We start from the raw sequence: 21,886 nt of genomic DNA, 5'->3' as shown, positions 1-21,886 counted from the left end.
CACGTCACATGACCACACACGCTTGCGTGCGGCGCAGCTACCGGGGCACATAAGGCATGCAAATATGAATTAATAATAATATATATATATATGATTGTATTTTTTCCCCTACAAATATTACTGCTGAGAAATGCTTTTCTTTTGAGCAATATTGTCAGATTTTGGCTTTGAAGGTTTCCCCACATGCTTGAATTTTGGCCAACTGTGCTAACTTCAGAGGGAAGAAGGAGGAAAAGACAATTTACTCTGCATCATGAGTGAAGCCATCAGTTCATTTATGTTGGTAATTTATTTTTTTTTCTTGAAACATTCCGTTGCTACAATCAAAAACCCAGCAGCCACAGATCATCTTCAGTCATCTTTATTATCAGTCTGAAAAATGAGGACAACATGCAATACGGAAATGTCACAGGAAAATTATACAAATATATTGAGTGTTGCTTGTTGTGTGACAAAAGATAAACTTGGGTGTTTGTTCCACTGTACATGAAGGAATTATGAGAACACACAGTCGAGGAGAGTATTTTCCCAGTCACATTTCCGACAGTGGTCTTGTTCTTCAGTTGAGGTAAGATGTAGTTCGTGAGGACCACAAGAGAATAAAGCAAAGTGTGATATACAACACTGCCGGCCGCGGCGGTCAACATTTGCCTTCACTGGTTTTCAAACATTTCACAAAATGAAGATTGCTTTTCTCATGGATTTCTAGAAACCTATTAATATCACTCTTCATATTGAAAGGAAAGAAAGTTGGAAGCTACTTTTATTCATCGCAACTGCACAAGCAATTAGAGTAAAATATTTTGCATGAAGTTCGACCAGAGTACGTGGCGCCAAAGTGTTGTTGTGTAATCCATAAGCCAGGTTTACATACATAAAGAAAGGCAAATGTTTGCTTGATTCATCCACAGAGAAACAAACCAGGGGAAGGAAATACTTTGTCCTTTATGTCCATTAAAAGGGGGGTGTGCCTTTCAGATTTAAATAAAATCTTTGTCTTTTTTTGATCAAGCAATCTCACGACAAGTTCCCTTTATGTTCCTTTTTGGACAACCTGGAATATTTCCAAGTGGACGGATCAGTAACATCGATGCCACTTGTTCAACTACTTCCTCTTGTAGTTTGTCAATGAGTATATCGGGTTTTTCTCACAACACCAGAACTGTTTTGAGTGAAGGCTAGAAAGATCTGACGTCCCTTCTAAAGAGCTACAGTGAGTGTGTGTGTGTTGAAAGTCTTGCAGTAGTCCTTCATGGGTATGGCTGCTGCTGCTGCTGCTGCCGCCGCCCCTGCTGCCATAACCATCCTATCCTGCCCTATCCTAGATTGTGACATTTTTCCCTGCACGTGACAGCGCTGCGTTAATGGTAGCCACCTTAATTGTAACATGAAGGAGAGCGTGTCTCCCACTCCATTTCACCTGAGTTCTTGTTTTTTGTGTTTTTTTGCTGCAAGTGGTGCACGACCCCATGCAGGCTGAGAACAACAGCTGACAAGCATCGAATGTGCGTGCATACGTGTGTGTGTGTGCGGGGGGGTGGGGCCCGAGTCCGTCCCCCCGCCCCTTTATGTGTCGAGGCGGCGTTTTCTCTTGGCCTTGTGCGCGTACAGGAAGTACATGGTGTGCCCGGTGGTGATGAACAAGACGGAAATGATCACCAGGATGCCAAAGTGCTGCGGCTGCGGGGCCGAGATCACCATGATGAAATGGAGCAGGTCCATCAGGTAGTTCATGGAGCTCTGGACGCCATTGACCACGCCCCTCTCCGACTCACAGATGCTCTCCTGCAGCAGCTGGGTCACCGTCAGGTCGAAGGACCACAGACCTGATGGAGACAGATGTGGTTGGTGTTTAGAAATCCACGCTTTTGCCAGGCTTTTCAATGTTTAGCAGTTCTTCCATTCATCTAGAGTTTTTTTTATTTATTTATTTATTTATTTATTTATTTATTCTTTGCAATGATGCAATTCCCAATAAAAGGGCCTCCTCTGAACTTCCACAAGACTCCAGAACAAAATTTGTTTCTGCACCCACAAAGATTTTGCAAAATAAGCGACGCATAAAAAGACATCACATTTCAGGTGCACTCATTTTGTGCACAGTGCCCACTGGCGGATGAGGCATGAAATTGCATTGTGTGAAGCACAACAGCTTGCATAATCCCAAAATACATTTTTTAATTTCTTGCTGTCCAGCGAGACCCAGTGACGCTTGGCTGTACTTACCGATACGTGCCGTGATGACGCCCAGGAACAGCAGGATTATGGAGATGTAAGACTCCGGCACCGTGCCAGATGGCACGTTGTCAAAGAGCACCGTGTTGTTGGTCCAGTGGATGGAGGAGCGGTCGGGCAGCAGAGGCTGATTGCTGCCTCCCATCAGAGGGTACGTGTGCTTTTGCCTTTTGCCTGCCATCCCCCCAAGCTCGGCGGAGGAGTTGGAGGTGATGTAGGGTATCAGCAGGCTGAGGTCCATGGGGCTGCCTGGGGCAAACACAGAGCACACACACAGCAGCAAGCAGCCCAGGTGGATGCAGCTGGAGATGATGCCCGTGTTCACCAGGCCGTAGGTCTTCCTGAGTCGGGTGAACATGACGGTGCCCAGCAGCCCCGTTATGGCCGAGACGCCCATCAGCAGGCTGAGGAGGGAGCCGCTGATGCCCTGCGTGTAGGCGTAGCCAGTGGTGATGCAGTCGAAGCCCAGGACGGTGGTGTAGAGGAAGGCCAGGCCCATCCCCGCCAGGAAGACGGGCTGGCGGTAGTATGCCTTCCAGCCGTCCTTGCAGGTGCTCACCAGCCAGCGGAACCTCCGGAAGCACAGCGGCAGGCTGGTGATCTCCTTCAGGTGGAGGCTGGCGTTGCAGTTGCCTTCCGCCAGAGCCGCAGGTTGAGCCTCATCTGATGGGGAAGAGTCAGGCGTCAAAATCCATTCGCCACCTGGATTCTCAGGTGGTACTCGCTGCCTTTCTGCCTCGTGCAAAGTAAAATATGATTTGCCCAGTAGCTTCTGAGCTAGAATTACATTATACAACCAGGCAGCATAGACTAGGCAGCGCGCAAAAAGTGGGCACTGTGTCTTTTAGGAATAAGCCTCGGTAATCACTTTATGTCTGTAGCTTTTAATCCTTTCAATTAATTTTTAATGAACCTGCAGCTTTTATTAGGGTCACTGTGGAAAAGGAAGGTGCCTGCAGTGTTTTCTTACTCTCTTCATGCTCAAAGGACTTTTCTGTGTTCACCATGTTAATATTACTGCTACATCTTCACACTTGATATCCAGACTCAGCCATAATAATGTAGAAACACATCAGGAAAAGAAAAACTTGCATAAATATTTCAATAACTAATTTATTCATACATCACAAGATTAAAACAAGTCATCTTTGGCCTCTACAAGTATATGTATGTATAGAAAAACTTAAACAAATTAAACATTTATGCAAGTTTTTCTTTTCCTGATGTGTGTATATATTATGTTGGTTGACTCTTGTATATTATCAAGATCATCATATTATCCTACATCATATAAACATCATATTATCCTACGTAGCAGTTGAAGGTTATTATTTACTCTACACACATTGATTTGGAAAACAAGTGTCATTCCATCCAAACCTGTAATTGTCACTGGATGCAATATTGAAGAATTGTCAAAAAGATAGATAGATAGATAGATAGATAGATAGATAGATAGATAGATAGATAGATAGATAGATAGATAGATAGATAGATAGATAGATAGATATAGAAGCAACTTGCCAACTTTTCTAGTTCTAACATTTGTTTGTTGGTGAGGGAAAATCTCATTGCTACATTTGCTACATAAAAAAAATGAACAGACTGATGTTTGATCAGTTTCTACCTTGTGCTCTTCCCCCTTCTATCCTCTGCTGACACACCTGAGCCTCCTCCTCCACAGGTGGTTTTATGGATAGAGCGGGGACGATGCGGTACACGCGGGACAAGAAGAAGAACTCCACAATGAGAGACACAAGGTTCCAGCCCAGGATGAAGCCACAGCCGACCACATTGGAGGCCAGGGTCATGACCTGTCCCACTGCCAGTGGGGCCAGGATGTTAGTCACCTGATCTATCCGCCTCATGGTTGCATTCATACCTTTTGTTGGGGCCAAAGACACAGCGGTTAATATGACTCCACCAGCGCACTTTCAACAAGATCACAAAGTGGCCAATGCCAGGGCTGCATTCCAATCACATCCTGCCTGTGCTGCAGCCGCACAGCAGACTGCATGTAGTCACATGTCACATGTACGCAATGTAAAGAAGCCAATTCAAATTCAAAGCACTCAGTTGCCCTCAATTCCAGCCATTTAGCCCTAAACTGTATGTAAATAGTGGTTATAATTAATATTTATGGAATGTTTTATTTAAAATCCTCTTTATCAGTGTTTTCTAATAGCAACATATGTGTCTCGCTCTCAGCAGACAGGCAACACCCTTAGCCAGGTTTTGATGATCAAGTATTACGAAGCATCAGTTTTAGTTTGACTTAAAAACAAGAGATTTTGGTAAAAGCTGTGAACAGAGCGCTGAATAGATATGCAGTATTTTTAGGTGCTGTGAAGAGTTTTGGTCTTATTGGTCATTAGATGCATCTAAACTGAAGTCTCAGGGGAAAATAAGGGTCTGAAAATTCAGAACTAGAATTTGGGATCTTTAATGATTAAATATCCATATTTCTTACAGCTTCTCTTAATTGTTAGCTGTACTTCACTAGGCTCTGCTTCAGACATAAGCTTGTGAGATGTTCTTTCCATTTTCTTTTTAATAGGAAAACTAAATCCTTTACTGTCACTGTTGCAAGGCAAAATGTCTATTGGAATGCAGGCCAGGCTTTTCCCGTCATTCTTGAATGTACAATACAGAGTCAGGGACAGAATACAATCCTATGTGTGTGCATTAACCATGAGTGAATCTTCTCACCAGCCAAGTGACCTCTGTTGTAGCCGGTTATAACCACAATCCAGTCCCTCTGTATGGCAATGGTCAGTGCCGTGCTTGCAAGGTTTGCCACATCTGCCAGGACGATCACCACCGTATAACAAACCACCTTGTGTAAGTTTTGCGATGCAACATGTTACTATGACAGCACAGAGTAGCTCAGACGTAGAGACAACAGGGACACAAGACGAAAGGAACAAGTGCAGTAATGAAGACTCGTCTGTGCGATACACATTGTGGGTAATTCTCTTTGTACATCAGCACCATCACGCAGTTATGAAGTGACTGGTCAAATATTTAGCGTGTACTCACAGTAAGCCATCCGTCCCAGATCTGTTCAATCCTTTGCTTGTATAAGAACACCAACATCAGCACAATGCTACATACTGTCACTGAGATGTTCTGAATGAAAAGAGATGCATGTGCAACTAAAATAGAAGACAAAGAGAAAGAAAATTCTTACAAAATATAAGAATGTATATAAATAAACTCTTTGACAGTTCATTTATGTGTAACAATAGTGATAACTCAGTGGCTGTAAATCAGGACACACCAGGAGAACATATATTAGTGCCAGGTTGGACATCATAGTCCACCAGATGCATGCATTCAATATCTAAATAGCGGCTGCTATGCTAAAACTGGTGGAAAAACCTTGAGACGTACCTTTATTCCTGGGGTTGCGATCAACCCAGTCTCCAATCAAGGCCCCGAGGAGGAGCACTGACCCAGCCACTACCAAGCCAAACACCGCAGTCAACAGCAGGTTACGACCATACAGCTCAATCAGGAACACAGAAATTGCAAAGTGCCACATGCGGTCTCCCTGTTGCGATCATAACACGAGAGAGAGTGACGTTAGGTGTGGTTTGGCAAAGCAGCAGTGTCTAAGCTCTGGCGTTGTCTTTTTCCTATCTCTTCTCGCAGGAATTGGTTTTCCAGTTTCTCGGAGGAGGATTCTTACCCACATTGACAACGCTCCACTGACATAGATGAGAAACTTGGGACCTCTGAGGTAGAAGAGAGCTGAACCTTCAGAGAAAACACATTTGGGTCACCTTGTCTTGCAGCCTACGCTGGTATTTATTTCCCGCTGGGTTTAAAGTGGCCTTACCTGTCATACTCCTGGCTTTTTTCTTTCTTGCATCCCTGATTTCATCGGACTCAAACTCCACCACAACCCCGCCGCACTGGGGGGCATCTGCTCGTCGGGACATTGCCTAGAGTAGGTCAAACAGCTATTGAACTTGACGCACCCTTGCCTCATTGTTGAGCATAGACTGCAGGACACGACATGGCTCAGATTTTTTTTTTTTTTGTGAAGACACAAGAGTAAGGTTGTGTATAAAGCGCCAAACATGAGGAATAAGCAGCCAAACATTTTACGAGAAAACCAAGAAACAACTTGAGTTTGTTTCCCCCAACACACATTTTTATGCAACAAATGTGGAACTTGATGTACTTGAACACAACAAGAAACAATCATTTATTCAGCCTGTATGCTGAAATATTTTGTCATACTTTCTCCACATCAATCACCTATTTGCAACAAATCGTACTTTTCTGGCATTAAAAAATGATGTATATCTAAAAGAATAATTAATAGCCATCACACTGCGAAGCAAAACGCACCAACAACATTAAAATGGCAAGACATATTTCATCATTACTTTAGCTAAGATGCAGTGGAATTCACATTTAGATAAACCCATTGGCATATTACTATTATTACTTTAAAAACAATGCAGCTTTAAACAGAAATGGCTCAAGTCAAGACAATAGTTTCCATCACCTTTGTTTGGAAGTCGCGCTCGTTTCTTGCTTTTGTCCCTCTATGACGGATCTTGTCCCATGGATCCTACATTGGGATGCTCGTCTTTCCTGAGGTGGAATTCAAGCTGTAGTAGTTTGAAAGGCTTAATAACATCGCAGTGTTCAAGTCCACCATTGTATGAAAGTGCCAGAAAAGCAGAACAGCCAGAGGGGCAACAAAGGCAGCCAGCATATTCCAAAGCACGTGACACGTGGGGGACAATATCAGCGTCCACTCACGCCACAAAAAAGGACAAGCGAGTAACTGGGATAACTCAAAATACACACAGGCACTCACGCGCATGGGCAGTGAACACATGCATGCACCCTCAGTCACACAGGCACGACCCCGCTACTCGCACATCTGCACGTACTGTTGACATCTAAAGCAGGACACAGCACTGCTTCACCCACCACACTGCAGTATTAGAGAGAAGGAGAAATAATAGAAGAACATCTGATCCTGGAGCAGACTGCAAAGTTATTGAGGTTGTTTGTTATCATTATACAAACTGATGATGTTGCTTTTGCACATCAAAAAATAAATAAATAAATAAATAAATCAAAGCTATTTCTGTGGTTAAATTAAAAAACATATTTAAGTAAAAACGTCTTTGAAAGGTTGTTGAACATTAAAACAAACAAACAAACAAACAAACAAACAAACAAACAAACAAACAAACAAACAAATAGTACTTAAACCATCCACTATTGTTGTATAGTTTCTGCTGGTCTTAATGTTTCAGTAGGCAACCATAGATACATTGTGGTCCACAATGTCCTGCCTTAAAATCAACTTATAAAGCATCTTAGTGGGTTTGCATTTCCATTGAAATGTATATATAGATGTTCTCATTTCGATGTACTGGAGGCCACGATCTGAATTACTGTCTAATTCAGATCCAAAAACAATGAACAACTCGAATGCAGCACAGTGAAAATAGAGACTTGCAAGACTTTCACCTGCATCCCTTTAAATTTGTGACATGATGCTGTTCAAATCACATTTAATACAGTTGTAAATAGCAAACAGTGCAAATGGGGGGAAGAGGTATGAGATGAATATCATTTTCGGTATCACAGTCACGTGTGGTATTTGATGTTATGTCATGTTTTATTCATTTGAACAAAAACATGGGAACGTAAACAAACTGCGATTCACTTAATTTACAAACAAAGCAAGAAGTCGCTGTAATACACCGTCATGCAGCAGGTGACGTTTCATCCTGTAGGAAGTCCGTGTCATGTGACTATAGCGACCCCTGGTGGCTTTCCTACGGAAACGCTCTCCGTCTGGAGACTTTAACGATTTAATCTCATCGCAGACTAAGACTATCAAATCCTTCTTAAATCCTCCGTGAGGCCTCAACTAATTACCTGACTCTGGATGGCTTCATTCAAAGACAGAAGAGCAATATCTCACACATTGACATTGACTGTACACTAGTGGCATTGCTAAACAAACAAACAAACAAATACCCATCTGTCTTATTCTATATTTAAATAAACGGTTAACTAGGTCGAAAAATAAAACTAAAAACCAAAACCAATATAACCAAAACAATCCAAAAAGTGCCATGCAATATTTTCAAAGCACATTTATTTTTTTCAACATAAATTCACAAGTCAAATAGCGCCAGGGGAAAAACCCAGATGTCTCATTTGTTGTAGTCTTAAAATGTGTTCCTCATGCTGTGCAGTCAAATGGCAGAATTTCTAATTCTGTGACCAAATTAAATCATGTCTGCAAATGAACTATAAATATAGACAAACGGGAGTATACGCATCACTCTCAAACCCTTCCAGACGATCTGGATATAATTAGGAATGGGTTTTTTCCCCCTCCATCTCTTCTGCATGAACTGTTTAAATAGTTAAATATGGAAAAAGTGCAGTAAAGCATGAAAGCATTGCTTGCCTTCTCCGTGACTCTGGCAACGACATGGGAACCTTCAGACGTTTCCTCGCTCTGCACAAAAGCCAGTCAAGTGGCCATGGTCTGCAGCTTGTTGTCCCACTCTGGCCTATCTGCTGCATCTTTGCCTTCCACCCTGTCCAGCTGCACTCAGACAATGTGCTCTCCTCCAACGGCCAGCACTAGAAAACACTTACAGTGGAGGGATGCAGAAGTGTTGGGGTGAAAATTGAGGCTCCCACTTTGAGATTATACGTTGTGTTGGAGCTTTGCTTAAATTGCCTGTGCTGTCTCAGAGCGAGAGCAGGAGGTGTTGTGAGGTGTATGCACTCATTAGCCACACATCATTATCTCACCAGTTTACCTGCTAACACATGAATTAGGAACCATGACCGCTTAATCAGAAGGAACCAAAGGTAAAAACTGACTTTTTATTGATGTGGTACACAGAAACTCCTTCATATTAAACCCAAATAATGTAGATGTGTTTCGTTACAACGGCGGTGGATTCCAACTGATTTAAAAAAAAAAAAGTCACCCTGAAAAAAACATTTATGGAAAAATAATAGGGTTGAATGGCACCATTGCCACTGACACAGCCCATCTGGCTGCCCTGTAGTAGGACTATATAATTTTGGTTGCCTGCCTGACACCCTCTCTTGCAAATGAAAGTATTTCGGCAGCACTTCACACACCAGCATCAGCGCCTCTTGCCTGGCTGTGAGAAGCTCTCTCATTACTCTCTGCGTGACTGTAATGTCAGAGACACCAGAGAGACAAAAAAAGACTTTGTCAGAGAAGGCCGGAGAGAGAACGCGAGAGCAGCTGAACAGGTGAGCAGACAGCTGCCTTCTCTGAGAGGGCAACCAAAGTCTACAAAATCAGGCCGGGCTTTCACACTGTGCTGACGGCATAACTGTTACAGTTGATTTGAACTCTCACACTTAACTGCTGTTAGGCTTTGCATTGTGTTGTTTAGACGTGCTGAATGGTACTTTCACCTGTTTCCTGCCTTGACTCGGTCTGATTTTGTTTCGACGTTGCGTTGATGTTGCACACCTTGACCTGTCCAGCAGAATGCTGCCAACCTCTTCCGCCTGATTTTTCAGCCCCTTTTTTTTGTTTTTGCTGAGCCAACATTGACAGTGGTCTTGTTCCTTTGCTGGCCGGCAGAAGCCAAAACATTTCTCAGCTGTTTCTCTGTTCAATACAAAAAGGCATTTTATTATTATTATTGTTTGTGGTAGCACATAGTATCGATTCTCGTCAGTTTGCCAGCTCAAATGTGAACATTTTGGAACCCCATTTCAAACTGAATCGTTCCAGCACTATAATGTGGTTCTTCCATGGAAATATAGATTTATAGTCTGCACTGCTCTAAATGTGTTATCTTTTAATTATTTGCCATTTCCTGAGATTCCTGTCTATAAAATGGTTGAGGTGAACGAAAACAGTTTCAAAGAGATGCATCTAGTTGTTCGGGAAGCTGCCATAAAATCAGCGTCATCATACGTCAACAAAACCACTTGAGTATTTATTTACGTATGACGTGATTGGGGTCGCGTTTCCACACAATCAGAAATGCCTGAGTCACTGAGCAGTGTACACTTCTCGTGTCGGCCGCTGGGTGTCGCCGTCGATCTCGAGCTCTGCGGCTAGCGTGGCTGCAGGAGTCGGTGGCGGTGCTCGAGCAGAGAGCCGCAGCGGCTCATCTCCCCCACAGAACAGCAGGAGCCGAGGAAGTGTTGCAGTCCTCTCCGCTCCGCAGTTCCCCCTCAGCACCTCCAGTGCGCGCAATGTCACTGAACGCAACCCCGCTTCTCCGGACACTTTGCTCCTCGGGACTGTTATGCACACGAGTCCTCTGCTGCTACGTGAGAAGAATGGAGACGCTCCAAGGATAACACCGGGTGCAGGATTTTATTTTATTTTATTTTATTTCATTTTTTAATTTTATTTTTGCTTGTTGTTGTTGCTGCTGCTGCTACTGCAGTGGACCGGCCGGCTCGCCTCCCCGGAGGGCTGCCCACCCTCCCGCCTGCCTGCCTGCCCGCCCGCCCGCCCGCTTGTGTGCGTCAGAAGCTCGTGGACTCGCATCCACCGTGTTCATGATCTGAAGTCGCCGTGCATGGATACACCATGGCCACGTTCGTGTGCAGGGTACAGTTCCTAGATGACACGGATCCGTTCAACAGCACCAATTTCCCGGAGCCCACCAGACCACCTCAGTACACCTTCAGGGAGGACATTGCTCTGATCAATCAGATCGCGGGGGTCCACCGGCTGCTCAAAGCACCGCACAAGGTTGGCACTCTGCTATTTTACATCGCTGTTATCAGCCCTGTTGTTTGCTCGGTGAAATATTCAAGCCTGACAATTGCTGAAGTTAATGATTAGCTCCAAGCTGTTGATGGGGGTAACCACCAAACAAACCTAATGAAGCGGCCAGCGAGTGTGCAGTGATGCTGATGTCATCAACACAAGTGCAGACAGTGTTTTCTCCCTGATGGCAACAGGACCGACGTGCAGATGTTGTGCAATAGTTATTGGCTTTTACGAAGTGCTGTCGAGGGGTGATGCCAGTTATTTTAATAATATATGTATATATATATATATATATATATATATATATATATATATATATATATATATATATATATATATATATATATATATATATATATATATATATATATATTATTATATGTATATATATATATGTATATTTCATATATATATCAGGCGTTAAATTTACCTTAACTTCATCAAAAGCGACAACTATTTCCTGAAACATTTGCTTTGGTTTTCACAAAGTTGCAAGTTGAGAAAGTTTGCATTCTCTTCTCTTGCTTTTTACCATTTTATTGTAATTGCAGGCTTGGCATCTATGTCAAAAACCACTTCAGCTATTGTCACTCCTCAGTTTTAACTGAAGTGGGAGGGGTTGCAGCCCAGTTGGTCAGTCGTTGAGGGATTTAAGAGGGAAATACCCAACCCAAACTATTTTAGATCCTGTAATTCGATGCCACAGCAAGCACGATGATGGCAAATCAATACCAGGATCTACACACAGTTTGAAAATCATTGTCAAAATGATTTCATTTTTTCATCTCACTTTTCCTTGCAGAAATGTGGAATGTATTCTGCTCCATTCCCACATCTTTGCTGGTTTAATCATGTGCATCATCATGTCTAGGTGATCCAGGTGAATCTAATTTAGTTGCAGTTGAGTGTTAAGAAGTTTGAAATAACTTTGCATGGCTATATTGTCATGTTGGCTGACAAATACAGTCACAAATCATCATATTCCACTACAAAGAGATGGTTGATTTGTGTTGCCTTCTGAGAAAGGCTTGATTCCGCCTCCTGATTGGACTCCATGGCCACTCAGACCTCATCTGACATTTGGATGTAAACAACAGCAGAGGGGCCTTCGCATCTGAGCTGGAGTTTGCTACGGCGCATCCATCTCAGGCGGCCCGAGAAGCAGTGTAAATAAAAAGTTAATTAGGGGTCTTTCTTCATCCTGTCAGGTCAGTGGTGCGCTGTCTGAGATAGGTCACAGAAGGCTTGTGCTGCCGTGGATCACCACAAGCCGCGGCTCCCATGCGGGAATCCCGCTCCAGTCAGAGCAGCTGGGTGGGACGGGAATGAATGCCTCAGACTTTGGTGCGACCCTGCAAATAGCTTTGACAACAAACCTGTTGTCTTCAAACTCTGTCTCAGAGGCCTCTTTCTATCAGATATAAATAGAATGCCCCTGTGTCATGGTGCTGGTGGGGGTGGAGGGTCCAAACAGCCAACACATGCAGTCTGTCAGTTTCAGTGTGCGCTCTGAAGGTGATGGACTGATGTGCGGCGGTGGGCATGTCGGGTCGGCTCAGCCACGGTGGTGGTACTGTACTGTGTCTTCCTGCTGCACACTGTAAAATGGAATGGACTTGTTAAATTTGTCTTTGCTCCTTGTGATGTCGCACTTTGAGGCAACATCCCAAAGCCAATTCTTCATTCTGCCCTCTGAGGCCACCCAGTGGCTGCCTGGTTTTTGTCCCCTTCCAAACGTGGGAGAAACAGAAGAAGCGATTGTAGCAGGAAGCTAAACCTGAGCATTTTTGCAGGAGGCTGCAAACAGGGGGCTAACTTTGCTGACTTTTTTTTAATCTCTAGATTATTTGACGCAAGTCATCTTCACTAGAGTCTTGGATTAATATTAAGGTCTAAAAACAGCTGCAACATGGTACCTTTAAAGGTGGACCTCTGGACATCACAATGTGTGTGTTGCCATATAGTCTGTTCACAAAAAGAGCATCTTGTCCATATCAGCTTTATTTCTACCAGGAAAACATGGAAACCTGTTTAAACTGTTTTTTTTTTAAGTTGATAAATTTTCCTGTTTGGGACGTGTGAGTGTGTTTTCATTTATAACAACTCAACAATTCACACTAATCTCAAATATAGTGTCTCCCCTGGCTGTGCTCTCAGTTCTTGGCCTGATGGCCCTGAGGCCAGGCATCAGATTGCAAAGCCAAACTCAAGAGAGGGAAAATATGGCTAAGACTTGGAGAATGGACTGTCGGTTTTCCAATTTCCAATTTTTTAGCCGGTTGTTTTCCCGAATTTTGCTCTTAAGAAATAACAGAGTACCATAATGAGAAGTTATGCTAAATGCTGTAAAGTACAGGTTGCCTCTTCATGCCTGTCAAGGCTCTTTTGAATTCTTTTACACATTGTTATGCAGAGCTGAGGTTTTCCTCTGCGCACGGCGCTGCTTTCAGAGGAATGCAGCATCCAGACCGACTCATCCCCTGCATGCTTGACAGAAACTTGAGATTACTATTGTGGTTTCTCTCTCATGCATCAAGTGTTTCTTAATGGATTCTAAATCGCTTCCTATCGAAGGAATACCACAAATACCATTTTCACCTTTCTCAAACAAACCCCCTGAGCTTGTAAAGGAACGCTGTCATTTCTTTTCTATTCTTATTTACAGAGCACAGGCTGGCTAACACAGGACTAGCATTTCTACAGAACAACATAAAAGCCAGCGTTGATATATTTTCAAAGGCACAACTCAGACGCACTATATTCCGTCTCTATTCCAGATGTCACTTCCCTGAGGAAAACAAAGAAATCTGGAGTGAGATAGCAGTTTTTAATTGGTAGTTGCAGGCTGTTTATTTTTAGTCCGGCCTTCCTGCACTGCCTCCCTGGCCAGTGGACCACAGTGTGGTGGTTGAAGGGAGAGGCCAGACCTCAGTGGGTGAGCAGAGCACTTGGCAGCTACTTCTGCAGGACTTGGCCTCTGCAGGCCACCGTATAGGTTCAAGTCCTGGGCAGAGGAAGGCTAAGAAAGCTGCTGCTACTGATAATCTGGCAGCACTGTTCCTGGATTAAAGGCAATTCATCATTGTGGCGTGGCCACACATGGCCAAACGTGTTGCGGAGCAGAGCTCCAGCTTGTTTACATAGTGATTAGCAAGCGTGACCCATGGTTTAAACAGGGCAGTGCTGATGCACAGGTGGAGACTGGCAGACTTTTCATTGTTCAGTCTGGCTTGGTTTCTATTTTACTTTTTTTTTTTGGTGCAAGACAAAAACCTTGTGTGGGGAAGTGCATTTTGTGTTCCCACAGCCGACTAATTACTGGTTACTGTGCAAATTCAGCCCATTGGTTTGTCTATTTCAGGTTACGATAAAAAGAGCGCGAATCTCAAAAAGAAGTGCACAAATATTTGCTCTTCTGCGCAATTTACAAACTTCAACACGCTGTAAATACAATCCATACCATTCCTTGGACAAGTGTACAAAAAATACTGCAAAATATTGTGTGGTTTAATATTTGGGCCTGCTGTTTATTTATTTAAACACCAACAAGTTTAAAGTGACTGTAAGCAAGTTTGCTTTTATAAAGTAAATATTTAACAATACAGTGATTGCCATTATGGTTTATCCTCTATATACAACATTCTAAATATGCAGTCAGTCTTCCCTCAGGTGGAGAATCCAAACCAATGAATCAGCTCACGCTTCTCTCCTGTCTCGCTGTCTGCTGCTGCTCGAAAGGAAAAACAGAGAGGGATCCAATTGTCACTGCAACCGCAATACTAAAAATAACGGGACTTGGAAACATTGGAGAGGACGAGGAAAAAAAAATGTGTTTTTCTTTTTCAAATGAAAAAGGATCCAGATGATTTATTTGGCTGGAAACAACTGGCAGGTGCAGCACATCTCTTCTGTGACTGACTGCCAACAAATGTAAACTGGCCCAAACAGAACTATGAATTAATCAATAAGGAAATCTCATTTCTCTTTTCAAGAACACGCCAGACACTGACATAACAGCATACTGTTGGTCTTTGGTGATTAAGGTCTTCACTTTTTTTTTTCCAGGGTGTCTCAAATGATGCCCACTCCAGTCAGCATAATCATAATCACTAGTCTTTTTTTTTAAACTCTCATCCTTTTTCCCCCTTAGACATGTAAATCCTCAGACAGTTTTTCTAATCGTGGATTTCCTGTTTGTTTTGAATCTGTCCTTTAATCTGGAAAAGCAAATCCTTCCGTTCACTCTGCCAGTGAACCTATTAGTTGTTTGTCTGTTTGTCCACGTTATAAAAAGCAGAGGATCAATCTGTGAGGAACAAAAGGAACTTTGGAACAAATAAAGTTCCACCGAATTTTGAAGACGTCAACCAACTGTTGGTGCTTTCAATTCGGAAACAAAGATCGTGCTTTCAATTTTGGAAAGTGTGTCAGACCTGGCGATAACCAAACTTAAAGGCCCAGTGTGTGAAGTTTAGCAGCATCTAATGCTTAGTGTGTTGCGATCAGTGTCAATAGTTGTCCCTGTTTTCTGATGTCCCACTTGATCTTATAAATGTTGTTACACCAGCTCTGATGTCAGGGTGAAATCTTGAGACCATGAGCCAACCTATGGCCACGTCCTCAATAATAGGCATACTGTAAATATAAATATATGTTTATATAGTCAAGAAACCAATGAAAACAAGCTGATATGTTTTCCTGGCTGTATCTAGCTGAAGCTCTACATATGTATTTTCCATTTCATTCCATGTTCCCTGTGAGCTCTGTAATGTATGCTCTCCCTTGGTTTCCTCGCTGTTGTCCCGCAGAGCCGTCAGCCCCCCGAATATAAATAGGTTAATATCTCCAATTGAGAGGTCAGCAGAAGTGCGCGCACGCATTCTTCCTCTCCTCCGCCGCAGTCAGCTGATGACAGCCATCCAGGGTCGGACAAATCATAGCTCCTCTGCAGTGTCGTCCCGTGTGATGATAGTTTATCAGACGCTGAGAGCAGACAGATAAGAGGCACTGGCTGCCAAAGTGCTCCAGAGCTGCATGAGTTCGCTGCGACCTTGCCCCGCTTGTCATCTCCTGGCGCTGACAGGAGGCGCTGAGTGCGGGTCGCTGCACGCTGCGGTCAGAACGTGCTTGGGATTTGTTTTTTGTGTGGGTTGTTGATGCTTGTGATTGTTTTTTTTGTGACCATTAATTATATACTTTTTCCATTTCAGTGCAGCTTGGAGGTTATTGGGTTCAATTCATGCAGTTTTCTGTGGGCGGTTGAATTGGTTTTGCTGTGCCTGCGTCGGTTCTGTCCACGTATTTCCTCTTAAACTCCTAAATTATGCAAACAAGGTGCAAATCACTGTCAAAAATGGATGGACAAGGCTGACACCATGTACTGTCTTTGTTTCTAACATGTATCTCAGTCTAACTCAGAAATGAACACGCTGAAACGACTCATATTGCCCCCTAGTGTTTGGGAGAAGGACACGTTCCTGTCAATAATTCGATTTTCTCAGCTACATGTACACTGGGACAAGGAGGGAATTCCGAAAACCGAAATTTTGAGCATAGCTCGATCAAGCTGTGCATGTAAACGTAGTCACTGTGTCTTCTGCCTTTGCAGCCCGATGACTGCGCCCTCCAGCTGTCCCACAATGGAAGCTACCTGGACCTGGAATCCACCCTGGCCGAGCAGCGAGATGAGCTGGAGGGGTTCCAGGAGGACGGAGGGTAAGAGGAACCTCACCAGTCTTTCCCTTTGAATGCAACAACCTCACATACAGCACTGACAAACGAAAAACATTTCCGCTGAAGGTAAAAAAAAATGTACATACACCAGAGTGCACCTATAAAAGTGTGGGGTCATGCATTCCACAGGCTTCAAAAGTTACAGCTGGGCACTTGGCACAGAAGCCCGCATTGAAAACGCGAGAGCGACCGGCGCTGACGAGTAGGTGGATAAAGTTTTGAGGCAGAGATTCTTTATGTCAATGGGTAAAAAAAAAGAGCAATGAATGAAAACGTCTGTACTCCCTTTAGCAGGTAGACATATGTACACACTAGTGTTACTGTTTTCTTTTCTTCAGACAGAGACAGAGAAAGGAATTCAGAGCGATAAGACGCAGGAGATAGCATATTTGAACGTACGGTCGAGGGGGTTACGTATTAATATCCTGCTTTGCTAATTTGATTCTATTATAGTGATTTAAAACATAATGATACCCGTCCTGTTCCAGGATAAATTAGTGGAATAATCCCTTTTCCCGGCCTCAGGAGGCGGTTTTGTGCAGAGCAGCTGAGGGCACTGGGCTTTACCCCACCGGAGGGACTCTCAGTTTCAGAAGTCTGTCAGCACCCTGGGATTCCAGGGGAAAAATAAGTTCAAATTGAATATCACAGTTATTAGCCATATGGATTCCTGCGGGAAGCGCTCATTGGACATGTCAGGCCATCTCACTGGCTCAGTACTGTGTAATTCTGTTAGTTGATAATCTAGTTGAGCTGCATGCCGAAAAAAAAAAAAAACAACCAATAAAATAAAGAAAAAAATCCAATTTTCCCAGAATGGTTTAAAAGTTAGCGCTCGATATATTTTATCAGCACCACGTTGGTGTTTGTGGCCATTTAAGTAGCAGACTGAAAGGCCTCAGAGTTTCCATGGCGTCGGTCCATTCACCTTCCTGAAAATACCTGGCCTCGGTGGAGCGGAGTGGCACCGATGATGTCATGTAAACCGCTTACGAGGTGTAGACGCGTCTCTAGAGCAAGTAATCGCCCTCATCTCCACCACCGAGTGTTACCTCAGTACCCTCATTAGAAGTTCACCCAACTTCAGTCGTTGCGTCTGCTGCCGCAGCAGAGCCGCGCGGTTGTGTTTTTTTTATTGCCGTCTTGTTTTCATATGTAGGTCAACAAAAGCCTCACGTTGACATGTCTCCCATCCTGGCCCAAAACGCCAGTTAAAAATCGTGTTAGCTTCATTTCTTTCCCATACACATTTTTTTTTTTTTGGAGCCAGCAACTTTATTGACTCCATATGTTTTTTTTTCATGAACTGCGCAGCAGTGTGTTGGTGTGTATCGTTCGCTCGCGTTAGATGATCACAAACCAACAGTTGGCACGAGAGCTCCCCGCCGGCCCAACCACAAACATGTATGAATTTATTTGTCTAACTCGGAATTCATAAGCCGCTCGCTGCCTCTTGTGTTTCTATTGGACGTCCTTTTCCCAGTCCCGACTGAAATTGCTGGGAGCTTTACGCTAGACTATGGAGAAGCCGCGGGGCTTAAAGTGGTCCAGAGCTTCAGCCGTCCAAGGCTGAGGCCGCCAGGAGCTGCGCCACGCCAGCTGGCACGGGCTGGTATGGATGTGTGTCATTAAGCCCACACAGTGTTGTCTGAGGAGGCTGGAGGTGAAGGTGGTTAGCCAATTATTTTGTTAAAGAAAAAAAAAATACAAAAAAAAAAATACAAAAAAAAGCAGAGCAAGGTAGGTCCTCTTGCTGCATTTTTTATGGCGCTGATGTGCCCACGATTACACCCCCAACTGCGCAGTGTTGTAGATTTTATGATTGTTGAGCTTGTTAAAGGCATTTTACTTTTAGTTGTTCCATTGTACTTTTGTTTTAGTCTCATTGTATTGCGGGAAAAATACCCCTGTCATCAGCAGTCTCCCGAAGCCAGTCACTAACTGACTGGGGGAGTTTTGGTATTTCTTTATTCTAGCTGTTTTTTTTTTTTTAATGCTAGTTAAACAGTGCCACACAAAAGGGAGTGCTGTTCAGCTGAATATCATCACTGGTATGATGCATTTGCTTTTACACCAACACTTCTGCAAAGTTTGCTCAGGCCTAGTTGATGGTTACACTAAATAGCCTGTGATTTATTCGTCTCCGCCAGCAGAAAAGCTCTGCAAACGAACCCGACTGTTATTAGTGATTAGGGAAGTGATGTCGAATCCGGTACTGCAGCTAAACGGCCTCCCTGCTCATTTCCAGTGAGAGCCACCGCTGTCTAGCCGCAGCAGCTGTTCCAATTCGCCACAGATGTCTTTCCTTAATTTTGATTCTATTTGCGCCACGTCGTTCGAGGCCTCACTCAGGGTCTCACTGCACTCTGGCTTCCCCTCCACTGTTTGCCAGTCATGCCCTGGCATTCCAACACCACTGTGGACTCGGAGTGCTGCAAAACTCACTGGTGCTGATTGGACAAAAAAAAAGCAAAGAAGGCAAATAATGTATTTTGCATTCTGGGAACACTAGTGGTATGTGGGTTGGAAAAGTAATTTACGCCTGTGAGGGTGGATTGATTCTTACTGATTCTAAGTCAGGGCGACACGGTGACGCAGTGGTTCGAGCTGCCGCCTCACAGCAGGAAGGTTGTGGGTTTGATTCTGGGCCAAGGGTGGCGTTTGCATGTTCTCCCTGTGTGTGCAGGGTTCTCTCCAGGTTTTCCAGCTTCCTCCCACACTCCAAAAACATGCATGTGAACTGAATTGGAAACTCCAAATTGTCCGTAGGTTTGTATGTGAGTGTGAATGGTTGTTTGTCTTTGTCTCTATGTGACCCTGTGATGAAGTGACGACTTGTCCAGGGTGTCACCCTGCCTTCACCCTGTGACAGCTGGAAGAGGCTCCAGCAGACCCCCGAGACCCTAAGCTCAGGATGAAGAGGGTATTGAAAATGGATGGATGGAGGGATGGATGATTCTAAGTCATTGTGAAAACACAGTGAACAAATTTATAATATACAGCTAGATTATTATTTACTTATTTTTAAATACAATTTTTTTCAAATTTGGTGGGCCAGGTTAAAAAGCTTAATGGGCCGAATATGGTGCCCAGGCCGTAGTTTGCCCATGCCAGTTCTAAGTCCTATTGCTGTTGGACAGTATTTCAGTGTTGTCCAATCAAAATGTGTGGTCAGTTCTTCCTCCCGTGTGATTGTCCAATGGACCCCACTGCACCTACCCTGCAAAACATCCAGAACCAGGTACGTTCTACCGGCCACCTGCGTCTGGAAAGAGAGAAGTATTGTCCTCACGCCGGGCCCGGGCCTACCAGTTCCCCTGACGACTGGCCACTTGAATCTGCTGGTAATTGGTATTAATGGCAGGTTACATTCCTGAGGCGCCTGTGTCATACCTAGTGTCTTTACAGAAAGATTTAAGTGTGATCCTCTGACAGAGCAGCGCAGAGCCAGCAGATATCCATGTCAGGGGGGCTTAAGGGCCATAATCACTTCCACACCGTGTTTGAAGCCGGGCTATTGGAGATTGTGACTCATAACCCCCCCCACACTCCCCCCAATGTGTCCCATCTCAAACACAGTCTCACTTTTAAGCTGTAAACTGGCCCCACAGGCCAGATGTGTGGGAGGCATATCTGCATTGTTTAAGGTAGTCGGCGTGTCATTTAGCTCCTTAACTCTGATGGATTGATCGATCCCGTGCACCCAATTTCCTGCGTTTGCTGGCCTGAGGCGGCACCAGGGCGCAGGCGATGGGGGGGCGTGGAGGGGGGGGGGGGGAGTCGTAGTTAGGATCAGATGGTCTGACACGAACTTGCAGACATTTGGAGCCCTTGAACGTTTCTGTGTGGACAGCACAGATTGAAGAGAGTGCGTCTGCCTGCCGCAGCTTTTCAGGGTGCTTGGCGTGTCACACTTCTCGCAGTGTGTCAACCCTGCAGAGCCGTGTGTGTCTTTTCTTCTTTTTTTCCCCCAAACACATGTTTCTGATGGGCGGGTGGATGATTTTGTTGCATCCCTGAAAGATTTATCAGTCCTGGCCGCCAGCTGCTGAGAAGGAGACGTGCTGCTAATGGTAATTCACATCGCGAGGTGCACCGGCGGGTGCCGTCCCGGAGCGAAGCAGCTCTTTAACGTCTCACTGCCAGTTCGTATAAAAACCCATCACAGAGTCAACAGTTGTGTTGCTAAATATCCAGTTTTTATGGAGTGCGCTTGATGTGTTCGATGATCGGTTAAAAGCCTGGTTTAAAAAAAAAAAATTAAATAAAAAAAAAAAATCAGACAAAATCCAACGGTCCAGACTTGGCTGCGCGCTGCGTTTCTGATCGTTCGCTTTCATCTCTCTGGGGGCAGCTCCTCTTTCATTATTTTCATTTTTTTCTTCGTTTTTTTTTTTTTTTTCACCAAACCGCATGGACATTGTTTTTAGACGCTCGCGAGCACAGAAGATTTTCATTTGCGGCGAAAAAAGCACGTTTGAAAAGAAACAGAGGAATTGTCAAACACAGTGGAGGCTTTAAATTCAAGGAGGGAAATAAAATGCTGCTTGTCTTCTCTGTGGGGAGCGGTTTATGATTGTTATGAGCAGAGCAGAGCGGTTTGGTGTGCGCGGACGAGCGTGTGACACCGACGTAGCAGTCGCCCCGGTGGTGGTGGTAGTGGCAGGGTCGTGGGGGGGGGGGCTGTTGGCTCACAGCGCTGAGTCAGCGGACCTCTGCCTCTGTGGGGCCTTCCAGCGTTAATTGGCCTTCAGGAGAAGTTCTGCATTGCCTCCCTGTTCTCCAAGTGTGCACACGCTCACGTTCTGCGGCTACTCATTCTGTCATAATTGGGAGCAGTTACGCTCCTGTCGTCGGACCTGAGAGCCTGGAGCGTGTCACTGGTGCACTTTGGGATGGAGTTGGATGAGGGTGCCGAGTGAAACGCCGATGATGTGAGATTGGAGAGAAGCACGAAGAAAACGGCGTGAGGCTCCTGCGCAGCCTTTGAAATTTCGCAGCCGCTCTGTGTTTTTTTGCCTGATTTAAACAAGGCAAATCGATGAGTAATGTCGAATTTGTGCTGCAGAGCGTAGAATTCTTTGCGCGCTGCTTCTTTCAACGTACAGAATCGAGGGGTAAAATGCTCACATGTTTCTT

General features: G+C 44.3%; 2 protein-coding genes across 7 annotated transcripts in view; one reads left to right on the top strand and one right to left on the bottom strand.

The window, feature by feature from the left end:
* Positions 1 to 345: 345 nt before the first annotated feature.
* On the bottom strand, positions 346 to 7,081 carry LOC142888595 (ferroportin). 2 transcript variants are annotated; one of them, XM_076027053.1, is made up of 9 exons: positions 6,755 to 7,081; positions 6,077 to 6,182; positions 5,927 to 5,994; positions 5,629 to 5,788; positions 5,275 to 5,390; positions 4,945 to 5,071; positions 3,863 to 4,117; positions 2,227 to 2,898; positions 346 to 1,826 (listed from the first exon to the last, which is right to left on the bottom strand). In XM_076027053.1, exons 2-9 carry the CDS (start codon positions 6,177 to 6,179, stop codon positions 1,567 to 1,569), a joined length of 1,761 nt encoding a protein of 586 aa, XP_075883168.1. In that variant the 5' UTR covers positions 6,180 to 6,182; positions 6,755 to 7,081; the 3' UTR covers positions 346 to 1,566. The 2 variants fall into 2 exon arrangements, with proteins under 2 accessions (XP_075883168.1, XP_075883179.1); XM_076027064.1 differs by lacking the exons at positions 5,927 to 5,994; positions 6,077 to 6,182; positions 6,755 to 7,081 and having other exon boundaries at positions 4,945 to 5,037; positions 5,629 to 5,658.
* Positions 7,082 to 10,347: 3,266 nt separating this feature from the next.
* fhod3b (formin homology 2 domain containing 3b) overlaps positions 10,348 to 21,886 on the top strand; it is an 81,454-nt gene continuing 69,915 nt past the window's right edge. For 3 of the 5 annotated variants that reach the window (XM_076027128.1, XM_076027127.1, XM_076027119.1), the window contains exons 1-2: positions 10,349 to 10,993; positions 16,623 to 16,729. In XM_076027128.1, the coding sequence (XP_075883243.1) occupies positions 10,829 to 10,993; positions 16,623 to 16,729 (272 nt within the window). In that variant the 5' untranslated portion in view covers positions 10,349 to 10,828. Of the gene's footprint in view, positions 10,994 to 16,622; positions 16,730 to 21,886 lie in introns of all 5 variants that reach the window. The other 2 variants (XM_076027126.1, XM_076027112.1) reach the window with 1 other exon arrangement.

The sequence above is a fragment of the Nelusetta ayraudi genome, unplaced genomic scaffold (genome assembly GCF_046127955.1).
Source record: "Nelusetta ayraudi isolate G7.1 ecotype Tasmania unplaced genomic scaffold, CSIRO-AGI_Nayr_v1 ptg000003l, whole genome shotgun sequence".
In the NCBI taxonomy this organism is placed as follows: domain Eukaryota; kingdom Metazoa; phylum Chordata; class Actinopteri; order Tetraodontiformes; family Monacanthidae; genus Nelusetta; species Nelusetta ayraudi.
Note: the sequence above shows the minus strand (reverse complement) of the source record. Positions and strands in the feature narration are given on the sequence as shown.

Bases quoted from the DNA above. Each gene is read 5' to 3' on its own strand.
- LOC142888595 (XM_076027053.1), bottom strand. From the start codon at position 6,179: ATGTCCCGACGAGCAGATGCCCCCCAGTGCGGCGGGGTTGTGGTGGAG. The intron at 2,899-3,862 runs GTAGAAACTGAT...CTTCCCCATCAG, and splicing joins AGAAGGGGGAAGAGCACAAG to ATGAGGCTCAACCTGCGGCT. The intron at 1,827-2,226 runs GTAAGTACAGCC...TGTCTCCATCAG, and splicing joins CGTCATCACGGCACGTATCG to GTCTGTGGTCCTTCGACCTG.